The 17,456-nt window shown below is 36.5% G+C and overlaps 1 protein-coding gene across 3 annotated transcripts in view; it reads left to right on the plus strand.

Annotated features, from left to right (window-relative positions):
• The window catches only part of DGKB (diacylglycerol kinase beta), a gene marked incomplete at its 3' end in the record, with an annotated part of 923,203 nt that overhangs the window by 369,804 nt on the left and 535,943 nt on the right, over positions 1–17,456 (plus strand). For all 3 annotated transcript variants that reach the window (XM_082632047.1, XM_082632048.1, XM_082632049.1), the window contains one exon: positions 13,405–13,545. In XM_082632047.1, coding sequence (XP_082488173.1) covers positions 13,405–13,545 — 141 coding nt within the window. The remainder of the gene's footprint in view (positions 1–13,404; positions 13,546–17,456) is intronic.

Here is a 17,456-nt window from a genome sequence, read left to right on the forward strand (position 1 = left end):
TCCCTTCTCTTGTCTCTCTAGTGCCCCTTTTGAACCCAACAGGTTTCCATCTGGCAATGGAGAAATGTAGTCTACAGCAGTGTTTCCCAAACTCTTTAATCTCAGGACTCTTTTAGGCTCTTGAAAATTATTGAGGACCCCAAAATGCTCTTGTTTATATGGGTGCTATTTATTTCTATTTACCATATTAAAGATGACACATTCTAGAAATTACAATGATCGTCCCCTCAGATGTTGTCAAAAATAACATCTTTATGAAAAATGACTATTTTCAAAAACAAAAAAAAATTAGTGAGAAGATTGACATTATTTCACACTGTTGCAAATGACTAACATCCAACTTCATAGAAGACAGCTGAATAACCACATCCGCTGCTGTGTTGCCATATCATGTCAGGTAGCCCCTTGAAAAGTCCACTGTACACCCATGAGAGAATGAGAGTGAAAAAAGCAAATGATATCTCAGAATCATCACTGCTAGTATTTGACCTTATAGATCCCCTGAGAGGGGATTAAGTATCCTATGGGAGCCACTGGTTGAGACTTCCCGTCCTAGCATCACAACACAGAATATCGAAGTGTGGGTAAAGAGGTGAGGAGAATTTTACTAATTAGCACTCTAATAAATAAAAAGCTTAAAACATATAATTAAGATATAGGTGATTGAGCCATAAATAAAACTTGGGCAATCTGATGAAGAGTCCACACTATTAAGCCTTATGTTGTACTGCTTCCCTTTCTGTTAATGAAGTAAAATATTTTTCCTCGAGCAATCGCATGTTGGTTCAAGCTTTTTAAAACAGATGTATACCTTCCATATGCTATATTTTGATCCCTTCAAAATATAGAACAATTAATATGCTTGTAACCTTTAACTACCCATCAAATATTTTTGTTCCTGAAATAATTCCCCTTATACCATGAACTGAGAGGACTACCCACACTTGCTGTTTTCTCTGAATGAGTTCTGTTTAGTTTGTCCTAATGTGTGGTTTCAGAGCTTACGAGTGTTCTGGGCTGAAAATTTTTATATGAGACAGGTTTTTACTTGGATCTAGAAATTAAAACTTCTGTGTTCTCCATTTCATGCTATAAATGGATTGCATATTCCTTGGAAATAACAAAGTTGTCCCTTATTTAAATTTACATGAAGCAATACTGACCTTGGGAAACACTGTCTTCTTTAAGAAGACAAATACTGAACATTTTTTGATAGGTTGTCTCTCTGAGTCAACAGACTCAGTCTAATTGTGTCATACTTGGAGGAAAGAGACAATCTAATTACTTTGGTAGTTTTATAAGAAATTCAAACCTCAAACCCTCTTTTCTTCACATAGCACATAGTAAGTACTACATAGAAGATACCAAATTTACAAGGAGTAGAGATCAAACCATGTTTCAAAATGGGAAAAAAAAATAAGGAAAAACAGCTTGTACTTCTTTTGGACAATCACACATCCTGCATAGACCTACTTGAAAGGAATTGTAAGATAGGCTGTGTAACCCTCATGCAGCAATAATAAATTAAACTGTGATGCCTTTTCAAAGCGTGGCCTCCACATTTTAAGACATAGGTGCATAGTGTCCTTTGTAGGACTGTTTCTCATCCTATGTATTTTCAGAATTACCTTTGATAGTGGATTTTTTTCTGGGAAATAAGGAACCCTGGACAGTAATAAAATTTTCAAGGCCTGGGGTAGCCTTGACTCAGAAACTGAAAGATAAATAGATTTTTATTCCTAGAAACTTGCTTTGCCATAATCTAAGTTATCTAGATGTATTTGTGGTTGAAAAAATCACAAATTAATTTTGAATAAAGAGATGCTATATAATCTGCTTTGTTTATCTGCTCTGAGAGTTCACATATTTCATTACCACATTACCATCAGGAATATGGTAGCCATTCTTGATTCTGTATATCAACTGAACAATAAAGGCTTCTCAATAAGGAGACAAACTTTTTAAAAGGAAAAATATATTATTCTTGTTAATGAACAATGATCACATATTTGGTAAAAGTAAAGCATTTAGTTTTTATAGAATAAAACATTTAAAAATAATTACAAATAGGTATAAAACTTGTGAGTGTGTATGTAGTTGTGTTTTGTTGAACCTAATGATCCATCTGGCATTTCATGTAGTGGATGATGTATTGTTTTGGAACATTTTGTTTCCGTTAAGTGCCTCTTATCCCCTATTTAAATATAAGATGATTAATTCTGCTGTTCCCATGTTGGACTTTTAGTTTTTAAATATATCCCCAATATACCATCTTTCCAGCTTTCTTATAACCTCTTCTGCCTCACTGTAAATCCCAAATCCCTAATCCTAAACCTCTCTGCTAGTCCAACGACCAATTTCTGATCTTACCTTCATCCCTAGAATCTATCACTTGAACTATTATCTTTACAGAAATGTTTAATTATTTGGAATCCTTTTTTTTTTTTTTTTCCGCAAGTGGCTCACAAACCCTCAACCACGGATCACTATTATGATCCCATATTTCAGTCCCTGCTGTTTGCACACTGAGCATAACCAGGGAGAAATCTCATAAATATGCATGCAGGTTGTTGTCACTACACATTCCTAAGACCCAGTATTAACATGGCCTTAACACCTCTTCAACTTTTAAAAAAAATCTATTCTGAAAAGTATTTATTCTTGATACTGTCTCCTAGATCAATCAGGTTAAACTTTTTAAACCTCCTTTAGTTTATTCATATTTTTCCCCTCACTCTCAACAGATGACATTTTTTTTCACATCATACAAAAAAACAGGTGCTGTCTAAAATAAAATGTTCAATTGTTTCCCACACAACCCCAAACGGTTTCTTCAGCTCACAGAGAATACATATTACTATATTCCAGATGGAGCCCTTCATCTGAGTGAGTCCATAGGAATCAAATTAAGTGGATTGGAAAGTCAAATAATTATATTCTACCCAAATCTGCTTCTATTCCTATCTTCTTTCTGGTTGAAAGGAACCTAAGTATTTATCAATTTCCCTACCCTAAAATCCTGGACCCTTCCTACCCTTCACTGCCTCACTACTTAGGTTTAGTTAATCACAAAATGCTATTACTCGTTGTAACTTCTTCTCAAACATTCTGCCAGTGTCAATTTGCTACATCATTGTTTGTGTCATAGACTGTCAATTAGCATGACTCCCAGCCAGGCCCTCCCCTCCCATCTGCAAAATGTTCTTTCTAACACAGAAGCCTGATGATATTATTCGTGGGTTCCCAAGTGCAGATTTTCACGATCACCTTGTGGAATGTTTTTTAAACCATTATTTCCCAAGTAAACATAAATCCTTGATATTTAAAGCCGATTAAAGCAGAGTTACTTTGCTTTGAGGGTGGTGCAGGAGAGGTCTGAGTACAGGGAGTCCTAGTCACTCTGCCTCCCCCCTGCCTCTGGAGACACCCCCTCCTGAAGTGACCTTACAGAGACTCCAGGGCCTGGGCAGTGCAGTTAAGAAGATGATAAAATCTGAGTTCCATAGCATTAAGCCCATGCCATGCAGCTTATAGAGTCTGCCTACCATCCTCATTCTCTGTCTCCTTGCCCCAGGCACCCAGATTCTTTTCATATCCAACAGTTTGCTGTGACTTAAAACCTGCTGTGCTTACTCAGGACTCTGGGCTTTTCTGCATGATGTTCCTTCCCTCTGCCCTTATTTCACAGCAAAACCCAGCTCCTTCAGGTCTCAGCTAATGCTTCATTTTAATTCAAGAGCATATGCTGTGTACCATGCTAGGAATGCAGTGATCAGTAAGATGGGATACCTAGAGAGTGTAGCTGGGAAGCAACCCTGTCACCCTTGTTAAAGTCCCACCATCTGCCTCTTGTAGATTAGCTGGGACATCCCTGCCTCTCTCCAAAGCCCACCTTTGACAGTTGTCACACAGAAACTCCCGGAATTAACCCTCTTCAGCTAAATTGTCTTTCTTTTTTTGTAGGATAGCAATTAACAGCAGTTATAAATAACAATTACTTTCTCTAAGAATATGGCAATTAGAAGAGAATGTGATGTGATTTATTAACTGGTTCAGACACTCATACTATATATTCCTGTTGGGCTCCCCAGCATCCAAAACATTGACTTTATAATAGGAAACATCCTTTATTAGCCATAGGTCAGTGTAAGAGTTTTTGTTATTTCTTATTAGTTGTTTTATAGCACACAAAGAGAAGATTTTCCTAGCACCGTTTAAATCAGATCATGTAGTGAATTGACCAGTCGTACCATTTAATTATTTGTTTTATTATTTCCTTAATGTATGCATCCAACCATTCATTTTTAAAAACACATTATGTACCAGGAATTCCACAAGAAAGCTGAGGATCCTTTAGAGTCAGGGAAAAAAACAGATAGGTGGTCAGTTTTATTATAATAAAATAAGTGCTGTGCTGTATGTGTCAGGAGCACGTGACTGAGATTTTAACCATAAATTGAAATTATCCAGGTAGAGGTAGGGGGAGGGATGGGAGGGGGTGGATTAGAAGGGAGTTCCAAGAAGAGAAAGCAGCATATACAATTTCTGTTTAAATATTAAAATCATGTCCCATCAAAGGACAGTGCACAAACTTTAAGACATTCAATATTTATGCATTCAAAAATATTTATTGATCACTTACAATGTGCCAGATACTATTCAAATTACTGGGAGTACATCAGTGAGCAAAATAGAGCTACCCCTCCCATAGTCATTTACATTCTAGTGGTGAGAGAAAGACTACTAAAAATAAAAATTTATGGCACGTCAAATGGAATGAATGCTGTTGGCAAAAATGAATCAGATAGAAAGTGCAGGTCAAGGCTGAGGATGATGGAAAGTCCTAGGTTGCTCATGACTGACTGAAACTGGGATGAGGGTCATAAGGTCATTTTTGATGGTCCCAGAGTAGATAGTAGTCATGACCTGGGAAGTATTGGGCACAGCCTGGAGGTAGAGTTGGGGGAGCAATCCTGGCAGGATTAGAGTCCTGACTGCCTTCAGAGAGTGGAGGAAGGTAGACTTTTGGGGAGTCCTGAGAGATCTGGGGATGTGCCTTGACTCAGTTGGGCTGGGACAGATGACATGACTGGAGGAGAGATGAGGTGGGTAGCCAGGACCCCACGGTAGAGAGTGTTGTCCATCATGCTATGTTTTGAATTTTATCCAGAAGAAATTGGAGAGCCATGAAAAGGATGTAAGCCAGAAAATAATTACACAGTCAGTGGTGTGGAAGCTATCATGAAGGCAGATGAGGCTACAGATATATAAAAAAGTTCCAGGGCTTCCCTGGTGGCGCAGTGGTTGGGAGTCCGCCTGCCGACGCAGGGGACACGGGTTCGTGCCTCAGTCCAAGAAGATCCCACATGCCGCGGAGCGGCTGGGCCTGTGAGCCATGGCTGCTGAGCCTGCATGTCTGGAGCCTGTGCTCCGCAACGGGAGAGGCCACAACAGTGAGAGGCCTGCGTACCGCAAAAAAAAAAAAAAAAAAAAAGTTCCAAAGATATTTAAGATTGAGAATAATAAAAACTATCTCTGAGAAACTTCAGGTACTTTATCTTGGGTCCCCTCTCATTGCTCATTTGATGTGGCAATGGTTAGTGAATTTGTGCTGTGAAGCTACAATCAGTAATGGTATTTAGCTCTTTTCATGTTGTCTGTACAACCAGAGTGTCATACCACAATGGCTTTTTTTAGATAGAAAAGGAGAAACAATGCCTATTTGTCCATAAGGAAGTTAATCAAGTTAAGAACAGAAAATTGTGCAATGAAAATGGAGTACTTAAACCTTTGGGAAAATGTTCTTTTGCCAAATGACCTTACTGAGTGTTCTTGCCAGACAACACACTTCATTAACTGTGCTGAGAAGAAAGTATTACTCTTATCAGTACTGTCTTAAAGATAGTAAAAATGTTTGTGTGTGTGTGTGTGTGTGTGTGTGTGTAGTGTAAAGTAGCTTTATAGGCCTTTTATGTCTAATAAGCTACTTCAGTTTCCACCATGCAAACAAAGGCAGGCCAGGTCCCAAAAAACACAAACTGAACAGAGTACAAGACTTATGTAACTATGAGATGCGGAGATTCTTGGCACACAGTAGGGCATTTCAAATATATTTGTGCTTTCATTGCTGTTGATATGCTTTATTGATAATAACGATTATAGTCTGTGCAGCTTATATACCTACATACAAATGCCCTAGAAATAAAGATACAAGAATTTCTATCCATTGGCCAATAAGCATTTATGTATGTCAGCCATTACATTTTTTATGCCTCTATAGTACCAAATTCAGACTTCTAATCATTATTATTAGTAGTAGTAATCTACAAATTATTTTACTCCAATAAATTTTTTATCCGGAAACCCTGAAAGCCCTAAAAATCCTTCCCTGAAACCAGAGAAAACTCCGTAACTTCAACGCCCCATCGATGATAAAATTACTCTCGGTAAAAGAAAAGTTTCTCCCAAATCTCCTCTTTAATTATTAAATAGGTTTGAATATACTGAACTTGATTATATAGGTTTCTTTATTCTTCTATCTGAATATGCTAAGTAAAATTTTGGTTTTCAAACTGTTCATTTTTACTATTAAATTTATTGACCCAAAATAAAGGGGTTTTGTATTTTGAATTGCATCTTAATAATTACATATTAAATGATAGTGTTATCTTAAGATTGTTGCATATTATGTTAACAAATACTTATTTACAGTTTTTGAGATCCTTATGAGGGCAATAAGATATTTAGTAGTTTACAGAGTCTCAAATCAATCATAATATTATTTAATTTGTGTTATGCTCTAAAAATACTTAGTAGAAAGCTAGAAACTGTGCTGTGGTATTGAGCATTTGCTTTGATCTGCTAGAACAAAAACCCTATGAAAATGGGATTTTTCATCTGCTTTGTTTAGTACTTTAACTCCAATGCCTGGAACCTGGTTTTACATGCCTGGAACCTGGTTTTACATGACTAATATTAAAGGACCTTAATATTTGTTTATGTTTATGTTTATAAAGGATATGTTAGTTGTATACCTATTAAAAAACACAGTTAAGCAAGAAGAAAAATCATTCATAATCCATTTCCCATAAGAAAATGCAGGCAAAGATTTGGTAAATATGTATTTTCGTGTTTGCATGTTTACACCTGCAAGCAAGCACATCCACAGGCTTCTCACAAACATGTATTAAGTGGATGGCACAAGGACTGATCTGAATGGAAGATGAATTTAGAGCTCTCAGCCATGGCTAGGATTTCTAATTTCCTTCCAAAGGTTTATGAAATAATGTATGCACTCTCAAGAGTCTTGAAAACCAGACCCTTTAAACAAAAGGTCATTTATTGAGAGGCCGGAGACAGATTTCTCTGCTTTATTTTTCTCTCTCTAGCCCCACAAAATTATACTTAAAGCATGAAATCCCACATCAGGCTGTCTTTTGAATTATGGATGCACAACTGGTCTTTGTTTTCTCGAATGCGAGATGGAGATAAGAAGTATATGTATCTTACTGGGTATTGTGGGACTCAAAAACGTAATGTATTAGGTCCCTTAGGAATGCCAACTTTTACCATTATTAATTAAACAGATCATTTTCCTGTGTTTTAGTTTGCAAACACAGGACAAAGGTCAAATTCAATATAGTATTTTTTTTCCACTAGGATGTCATACATCCTGAAAGAATACAGTCAAATTTAAGGAATATTATTGGGATTTCTTTTTAATGAGACAAATATAGAAATTTTGGTAGCATGGCTTCTTTTCATATGTGGTGGCTTAGGTATAGTCACGAAACAGAGTAATGCAACCAACTCTCAATTCTCTACCTGTAGACAGTGTGTCACCTGCATTATGGTTGCCACCAGCCCAATGTAACTTTGAAATCTAAATTTAAGTTAGTTAACAATCAGTTAAAACAATTCAGTTCTTCAGTCAAACGCCAGCCATATTTCATGTGTTCAACAGCCATATGTGGTTAATACTACTATATTGAACAATGCATACATAGAACGTTTCTATAATTGAAGAATATTCTACTGGACAGGACTGATAGAGCAAGTCTTGTTTTTACTGCTTTTGAAAAGAGCTCAAAGTTTGGAGTTAGATGGCCTGTCTTCAACTCTTAACTCCTGGGATTGCTATGTGACTATCAGTAGTTTACTCTCTGACATTCCACCCTTTTTTTTTAATTATTATTTTACTTTTTTAACATCTTTATTGGAGTATAATTGCTTTACAATGGTTTTGTCTCACCAATGGAATTGCAGGGTCAGTGTTGCTGGCACACAGACAAGAATGTTATCCTTCCTCCTTTGCAGAGTTTGTTCTGCTCCTAGAACGTCACCCCCAAAGACCTGCTTCAAGCCCTGTTCCTTATAATTGCTTGTTTCAGGTTTTTGCCAGTGGCCAAAAAGATGAAACCCATATGATGTTCTTAGAGGGAGTTTGCTGACCCTAGTCTCTTGTCAAGGACTGTATCCATTGCCTGTCCTCATTTTATGAGGAATAACAATCTAGTTTACCCATCTATCTCATCTTGCTGCAGGTTTGTGTAAGCATAAAAAAATTTTTTTTAATTATATTATTTTAAGATAAGCATAGTTAGAAAGTTGTCTAAAAATCATGAATTGTGTGATAATATGAAGTAACTATTGTTATTCTTGGTTATCAGTGCTACTCATCATGACTATTAATATGAATATTGGAAGTATGATATGTGACTACACTATGTGACAAATTGCTTCATAAGCCTGTTAAATTTCTGCAAATTGAACCAGTATAAAAAAATGGAAAAACCAAATTACCACAGTGTTTTATTGCCTTATATGTTTAGAATTTTAATCCGTGTCATTATTTCGTAATAATAACAGTTTTGAATATTTCATTTTAATAGATGAAGGGAAACATTGGAGATAACGCTACCGTTTTTATTATCTGGAAGGCAAGTGTTTGAAAATAAAATAAACTGGAGCAGAGGCAGTAATTGAACATGTACCCAAAATTGATTTGCTAACAATTGAACCTTGAGACTAGAATTAAAAGTATCTATTAGAATAAAACTTTTTAGGTCATTGTTTTAAGAAATGGAGTGTCTGTATTGGAATACAATGAAAATCGTGTGCTTGAAGAATATGAAAATCGTAGGCAATATTCAGTCTGACTAACGCTAACTCTTTTTGTAGTTAAAACTTTGAAGAGAATAATGTTTATATATATATGTTTATATACATATATATAATCATCATAAAAACAGAAAAATGCCATCGAAGTACAAGATAATTATTGCTAATAAAACTAATAGACTCTAATTACTTTGCCTATTTTTCACTTTATTTTGTACTTTGTTGTACCTTGTAATATATATGTGTATAGGTATATATGGGTCACTTTTGTGGGAAAATATTTAAAGAAGCATAGCCTTGGACAAGTCAGAGAACCTGCAAATTTGGATGTCAGTCACATGATCTTCAGAGCCAAATATTGACCACTTGAGGCCAAAAAAAAAAACCACATTGTGTTTTACCTAGCTTCATGTGCAGTTTCAATTCTAAAGAGAGAGTTTCACTGATGCTTGGATGGGTTAAAATGGCCTTTGTTAAAGGGAAGTAGACCTTTTCTTTAAATTAATTAATTAAGTTATTATTTATTTATGGCTGTGTTGGGTCTTCGTTGCTGTGCGGGGGCTTCCTCTAGTTGTGGCGAGTGGGGGCTACGCTTCATTCCAGTGCGTGGGCTTCTCATTGCGGTGGCTTGTTGCGGGGCATGGGATCTAGACGCGCAGGCTTAAGTATTTGTAGCACTTTTGCTCAGTAGTTGTGGCTCGCAGTCTCTAGAGCACAGGCTCAGTAGTTGTGGCACATGGGTTTAGTTGCTCTGGGGCATGTAGGATCTTCCCGGACCAGGGCTCGAACCCGTGTCCCCTGCATTGGCAGATGGATTCTTAACCACTGCACCACCAGGGAAGTCCCAAGGGAAGTAGACTTTTGAACCTCTTCTTCAGAGGCTATTACTGCTAAAGAGGAGTGTAGGATTCCATTTACCATCTCGTTTCATTGAGGAGTTGCAGCCAAGAAACCAGGCTTGCTATGTCCTGTTTGCCAATTGCATGGTCTCGTGTGTGTCCTGTATAAGCCTTAGCACAAACTGCTTAAAAGGAAAAGGACTTTTCTTCAGGGAAGTGAACTTTCCTAGAGGGAGGTAAATACTGGGAAAGAGCTACAGCCAAGTTTAGGGACAGGAAAAAAATTTTTTTTGAAAGGGTAGAATAGGGTGTAAAAACAACCTCTCTGAAGACAGATTGAGGCCCTAGGGCTTGCTCTCAAAATATTAAATGAAAATATAAGGAAACATTTTCACCACTTAAGAGAAAGTGGGCTGATCTAGGGTAGGGGGTTAGGAGCTGAAACAAACCTATAGGCTTTTTCAACGCAACACGTCAAGATTTAGTGGTCCAGATCTATAATTGTTTTGTTGTAAAGTAATTGTGGTAAAGGTCATTGACATTTTATTTTTCTTTCTCTGATGCACACTATAAATCATTGCTAAAAGTATATGTTTTGCCTCTCAAATTTAGCTGAAATTGGACTTAAGGAAAAACTGATTAGTTTTTCATTGTGTATTGTCATATATGCCCATAATTTCTTTTTAAAATAACCTTTAAATTCTTTTAAATGTTAAACTATGACACAATTCAATGCATGATACAACTTTTTGTTTACAACCTATCATGAACAGAAAATGGCAAATAGTCAACTCATTTTGTCAAACAAAATAATTTTAGTATAGTAATATGTTTCTTGTTCAGAAGTAGTGTTAAGTTGAAATTATACATTAATGTTCATATTCAGTATGTACATTACATACAGGAAAGGCAAACAGAAAATTATACTCATATTTTCCAAATGTTTGTGTTTAGTATTATGAAAATTGATAATGAAATACCATAAGCTTCATTTTACATATACAAATGATCATAAGTGAACATATATAAGTGAAAATGTATACCTTTTGGCATTCTTCCAAATGAATGTGATGATACATGCTTTTTATTCTTGTTTTAGGCTGAGTTTTTATATAAAAGAATTAAATCAAGCTGATTAAATCATTTCAGTACCATAAGCGGGGAGCATAGAAGAGAGGATTAGCTCATCAGGCAGGATGAGTTAGGTCATAGTTTATCCAACCATAATTCAAGGGCTGTGTTCTCCGAGTCTGGAAGTTATGGTCATGTGAAGGATCAGTGCCAAAATGTGTTTTATCATAAGTTGAAACTGCTTATTTCTGCAGCTGGCTAGGCTTTAGATGATTAGTTAGAATTAGTCAGGTATTTTCTTTTCAAAGCTCAGGATTGTCTTCTGTTCTCTGCTTTTGCTTTATAAAAGTGACTATGTTAGTTTGTATCAGATATACAGTGAGACTTTTGTTAAGGGAGGAAATCCATTTATAATATGTGTATATATATATATATCTTTTTCAATAACTATAAACAGAAGTGGAATCAATGTGAAGCATAGAGATGTTTTTGAAATAAAGAAGACTTTGGTAAAAAAATGAAAGATGTAAAGCATTGTTTTTCAAACTGTCAGTTGTGGCCCATGATGAATTCAGTTTAAGGGGTCTTTGACAGAATTTTAAGAATGGAATAGAAAAGAAAATAGGTTAACACAGAAAACATTGGCACAGTTATGAAACCTACTAGTGTGTGTGTGTGTGTGTGTGTGTGTGTGTGTGTGTGTGTTATCTGTGCTGGATTAAGATGTAAACTGTTTTTCTTTTCCTTACTATTGGCCTTGAACAAAAATAATCTGTAAGCTATTAGTATAGAATAAAAAAGATAAAGTTGCTAGTTATGAAACTCTGGGCAGTTCATCTCACTAAGCCTGTTTCTAATCTGTAAAATGGGATTAATGCAATCTCCCCTCACAGGGTTAATGGGAGAATTAAGTGAAATGATACGTGTTCAGGTGCCCAGCATGGTTCTTGCCACATAGTGTACATTCAATAAATGGTACATTTTATTAGTAGTAACATTGCGACTACTAAACTAATTAACTGCTGACTTTTCAGAATGCATTAAATTATACTCCTGGATATCTTGAAATGGCTGAAGGAAATCACAGGTGTTCAGTCAAAGTTATACATGGAAAGAGATAGACCAGAGCAAGAGATGTGGTCAGGTGGAGGTGTGCTGATGAATGACAGGCTTGTAGAACTGTATTTGGTTAAGATTATTCCCTGCATTCCAGTAACTCCTGGTTAATTAGGAATCAAGTAGCCATTCAGCCCATCAGCCATCTAACCCACATACCTTTTATATGACCAAATAGACCTCAAAGGATAATTGGGGTTTACCTTGAGGTCTTGTCAGATACATATGATCTGGTTTCAGAGACTTCTCTGTAAGATGGAACTATTTATTGTGAAAGAGTTTTTGATTTAATTATCATCAGCCAGATAATCTGCAGTCATCAGCTGTTGTGCACATATATTCAAATTCTCTACCCTTGTCTTGGAATAGGCACAATGAATGGATGTAATAAATAAAGTATGGACCATATTAAAACCAAACTACAGTTGTATGTTCTTACCTCTCTAATTAAATCTGTCATGTTTATCCAGATTTTTGTTTATGTTCTCTTTCTCTTATTCATGGGCAGATTCCTTGATGGCAAAAAGGATGTCTTATTCATGGTGCTGGCAACTGTTTGACATAAATACATGTTTTTATGTATGAATGATTCCTGACCATCAGTTTATAAATCATATTGTGACAGACTTATTTCTTCCGTTTTTTGTGAAAGACCATTTTTTAGTCGTCCCAGCTGATTTACAGCTGTCACTGCCTAAGGCAGAGAAAAGTGGAATAGCAAAGTATTTCTTCATGCTTTGAAATCTGTCTACCAGCTAACTCTGGGCAATAGAATTCTGGCCCAAACACCATCCAGTGAGTAGGCAGAGCAGTCCCTATGTCCCCAAATCCCAAAGAACTCTCCATTACTTAAAAGAATCATGGAGGGCTTCCCTGGTGGTGCAGTGGTTGAGAGTCTGCCTGCTGATGCAGGGGACACGGGTTCCTGCCCCGGTCCGGGAGGATCCCGTGTGCCACGGAGCGGCTGGGCCCGTGAGCCATGGCCACTGAGCCTGTGCGTCCGGAGCCTGTGCTCCGCAACGGGAGAGGCCGCAACAGTGAGAGGCCTGTGTACTGCAAAAAAAAAAAAAAAAAAAAAAAAATCATAGAATGTCTGTCTCTGTTATACTAGAGACCGGAGAATTTGGTTATTTTACACCTAAGAAGTATACAGTTTCTCTACATGGTCTAGGCATTATCTCTCTATTTCCTTTGTTGGTTTTTGTTTGAGAGCACTGTGAATATTTTTAAGTATATGAAGACAAATCTTTTTTTCCAGGTCTGAGAATGAATAAAGGTGCCATCACCTCTCCCCGTACTTCTCCAGCAAATACGTGTTCCCCAGAAGTAATCCACCTGAAGGATATTGTCTGTTACCTGTCTCTCCTTGAAAGAGGAAGACCTGAGGATAAACTGGAGTGTATGTGTTTCTTCATTTAGTTTACTTATCACGGTTGGGGTGGGGGATAGGACTGGATATTGACAAACTTAACATTGTATATACTGTGGTTGTTTACATTCTTATTAAATAAAGTGACCTTGGTTAATAATTATAAAAAATCCTCCAATTGAAAATCAGACAATTAAAAGATATTAAGAATCTATCAGTTTTAGGTTATTATTGATCAAGGTCCATTTATTACTGAGTATTTCTTGAGCATGTTTATCAATTGATGGTTTTTGTTTTTGAATTTGCTCAGTTTGGTAACCAGACGATATTGAAAAGTATCCTTTGTGTTGTTTTGAAAATACACTTATTTCTAGTATGTAGGAGGTCTTCCCATTAGGCAGAAAAAGGGTTCACTGTCCATAGGCAACCTGAGCCCTTCTCTCTGGAAATCTTCCTTGAAACCTTCTGCACTAACTTCGTTGCTGTGGACAAATAATTTCTTAAATGCCAAGCATGAGAGATTCATTTCTAGAAGTTGACTCTGAATATTATAAATAATTAAACAATAGCTTTTTTTTTCTTTTACCATGTAGCAGGCGTTTCAGATAGAGAATTTCAATCTAGTTGAAAGGAAATAAGTGCTCTCTTTAATAAAATACAGTGACTGAGCTCTCTCTGGTGGCAAACTGTACTCATTGCAAGGCAAGAAAATATTTTTCAAACCTTTACTGCAAACCCAATCATTTAATAATCTATCTCCAAAGCCCTTGCTAAATACAGAGCTAGTGGCTTGTTCAATAAGCTGATTAACCTGATTGTATTAGATATCATTAAAATGAATTAAATTTTTTTGCCACTGAAATGATAGTAAAGATAATGAATCCTAAATTTGACATTTCTAAAGTAAATGTAGAATATTGTGACACCTCAGAATTATGATTGTGTAGCATGTTTAGTTTAACAGTAAATTTGATAATATTTCTCTTACTAATAAAGAATTTAATATAATATGATTATTTAATAGTAACACCTGCTTAAGTTATGAATAAACCATATTAACATCATTCTTTAAATACATATTTATTAGTTCTAAATGTTGAATATTTGCATTTCAAGATTTATTTGTATTCCTAAGAACCTACAGAAATCTCTCTCATTCCAAAATAAATATGAATGTTTAGTGAATTTTTATTGAAGTAATGGCCAGAGAGAAAGTTTTCTCAGGTGTTATTAGGACTGTGTTTGGAATGATTTTAAAAATACAAAGATTTGGGCTTCCCTGGTGGCGCAGTTGTTGAGAGTCCGCCTGCTGATGCAGGGGACACGGGTTCTTGCCCCGGTCCGGGAGGATCCCACATGCCGCGGAGCGACTGGGCCCGTGAGCCATGGCCGCTGGGCTTGCGTGTCCAGAGCCTGTGCTCTGCAACGGGAGAGGCCACAACAGTGAGGGGCCTGCGTACCGCAAAAAAAAAAAAAGATTCTATTCCAGGTCTGAGAATAAATAAAGACACCATTACTTCTCCCCAACATGGTCTTTGTGTTCCAGTTTAATTATTTTAGGTCAACTGCAAGTATTTTGTTTTTAAGGTAGAATTCCTAAGAGGTATGTTGTAAGTTCTCAGTTTGAATCTGTGTCTCAGCAGTCTTCGTCCACAGTTGCCAGGCAGAATGTTAACCCACAAGTGATTCAGAAACACTTGATGAATCAAGTTGAGCCTGACCTGCCACTTACCTCTCTTCAGTGTTATCAATCCCCTTCCCTCGGTTCTTTAAGTTTTCCAGCTCTTTTTTGAGCTTATACCATTCGGCTGCATTTTCTTTTTTTTCTTAACCATTTCTTTAGACTCTCCTCATAGACAGACTTGTTACCACCTGGCATTACTTCAGTGATTTTCACCAGACTCTTGAAAGAAAATGCATTTCAATTTCAGAAGCTCATTAAGGTTCTAGCTATGTTCTAATTTTCTTCTCTACTGTCCTCAAGTTTGGAGGACCTTAACCTGGTCCTTACTCATCTGGAGCTTGTGTTTGTTGGTTTGTTTTTTAAATGCCAGTGCCTGGCTTTTTCCTTACTCTTCTGGAGCTTGTGTTTTTTTGTTTGTTGGTTGGTTGGTTGGTTTTTTAAATGCCAGTGCCTGGCTTTTTCCTACATCAGTTAAATCAGAATCCATTTCTTTCGCCCACTTTCTTAGCCATGTACTTATACATTTTTCCCTTCTACAATTGCACATTTACAAAGTCCTAACATTCATACAGTATATTATAGTTATAGATTCTAAAAATTTTTTCAATGTCTTTAAAGAAATTTAATGGTTGTTAATTTAATATATATTTCCAAAATGGTTATGACTTATTAAACATAATATATACTAGAGGAAAGAAAAGAAGAAAATAATTAAAATTAACACAGAAGTAGATATAATCAAGCACCTAATATAGTTAACTTCTGCAGGTGAGCGATGTTTTTGAATCTCAATTTCTAAGCAGCTAAGCAGAAAGGAGTACAGACATGTTGTCTTAGGCCAGAGGTTCTTGAACTTTATCGCACATAAGAGTCACCTGCAGGGCTTATGAACACACAGCTTTCTCTGCCCCAACTTGAGTATATGTGATTCAGCAAGCCTGGAATAGGACTTCAGAGTTTTCATTTCAGGTCATGCTGATGTTGCAGGGACCACATTTTGAGAAGCATTGGTTTATGCAATTCCTTCAGTCCAATGAAAACACACACACACACACATAATTCATCTGAAACTATAATTGTTCTTGGAATTGATGGTGGCATTATTTGATACCTTCTTTTACCTGGGTTATTAGATAAATTAACGACATGTTTTAAATATTTTTTCCCAAAAAAACAATGTTGTATAAATCTTTTCAGTGATTACTGCCACTTCTAATCTCCCCCACCTCTCTTTTCTGCCAGGCATTTACAAAATGTTTAGAATAAAGCATTGTTTTTCATTGAAAGGAAACTAACAAACAAAAGCTTTTGAACTTTCCACTGATTATATGCCATTTCTTCAACTTGCTTTCCTTCACTCAATCTCTGACTCAATCCTAATGCCTCACTGTGGTCTTTGCCAGTTCTGAGGCCCCGTCAAGTAGAAGGTATTTATTTATCTGTTCCCACGAACCCTTGGAAAGTATGTGTGCATGCATGTGTGTGTGTGTCCTGAAGTTGTGGAGGCATTCTTTTTTTATGTCTCCTTGTTGGTGGAAGTTACCAACCATCGAGGTGCATAGATAAGAACATTGTACCAGGTCTGGTTTGCCCTCTTCACCTTAAGCCCACTACAGTACTTTATGGAGAGCCATTCAATACATCCCTCTTTGAGTCTCCTTAGATTCCTCAAATTCTGTGACCTCAACTCCATTTTATTTCAGTCATCCACTTTTGTTGCAATACCCCAAGTCTTTTAATTCCCAAAGACTGCTCTTATTCTATAAATTTAAATTCTAGTATGTTACTTTGACCACAGCCTATGCTCACTTAACTTTTTACTTTTCTACTTTGAATTTAAATATAGCATAGCACAGTACTCAAGAGCCTGGACTCTTCATATCACTAACTGAATGAATCTTAGCTTTGACCCTTACTATCTGAGTGACCCAGGCACACTGTTAAAACCTCTCAGGCCTCAGCTTCCCCAGCTGTAAAATTGGGATCATAATAATGTCTATCTTGTATGTTTGCTATGAGAATTCAATGAACCAATATTTGCTCACATAAATTCCTTCACATTTATGTGAATGTTAAATGAAATAAAAGTAAGTTAAGAATTCTTGCCCCTTGACCACTTCACTTCCTCCTGAACTTGCTTGCTGCTTTTGGGCCTCCCACCCCTTCAAATGTAGACTGACCCCGTAATTTGTGAGGTCAATCATTCCTTCTCACTTAGTTTTGGACATCCAATTTATTTGTTCATATACTGAGCTGC

Source organism: Mesoplodon mirus (assembly GCF_964341445.2).
Source record: "Mesoplodon mirus genome assembly, chromosome: 9".
In the NCBI taxonomy this organism is placed as follows: domain Eukaryota; kingdom Metazoa; phylum Chordata; class Mammalia; order Artiodactyla; family Ziphiidae; genus Mesoplodon; species Mesoplodon mirus.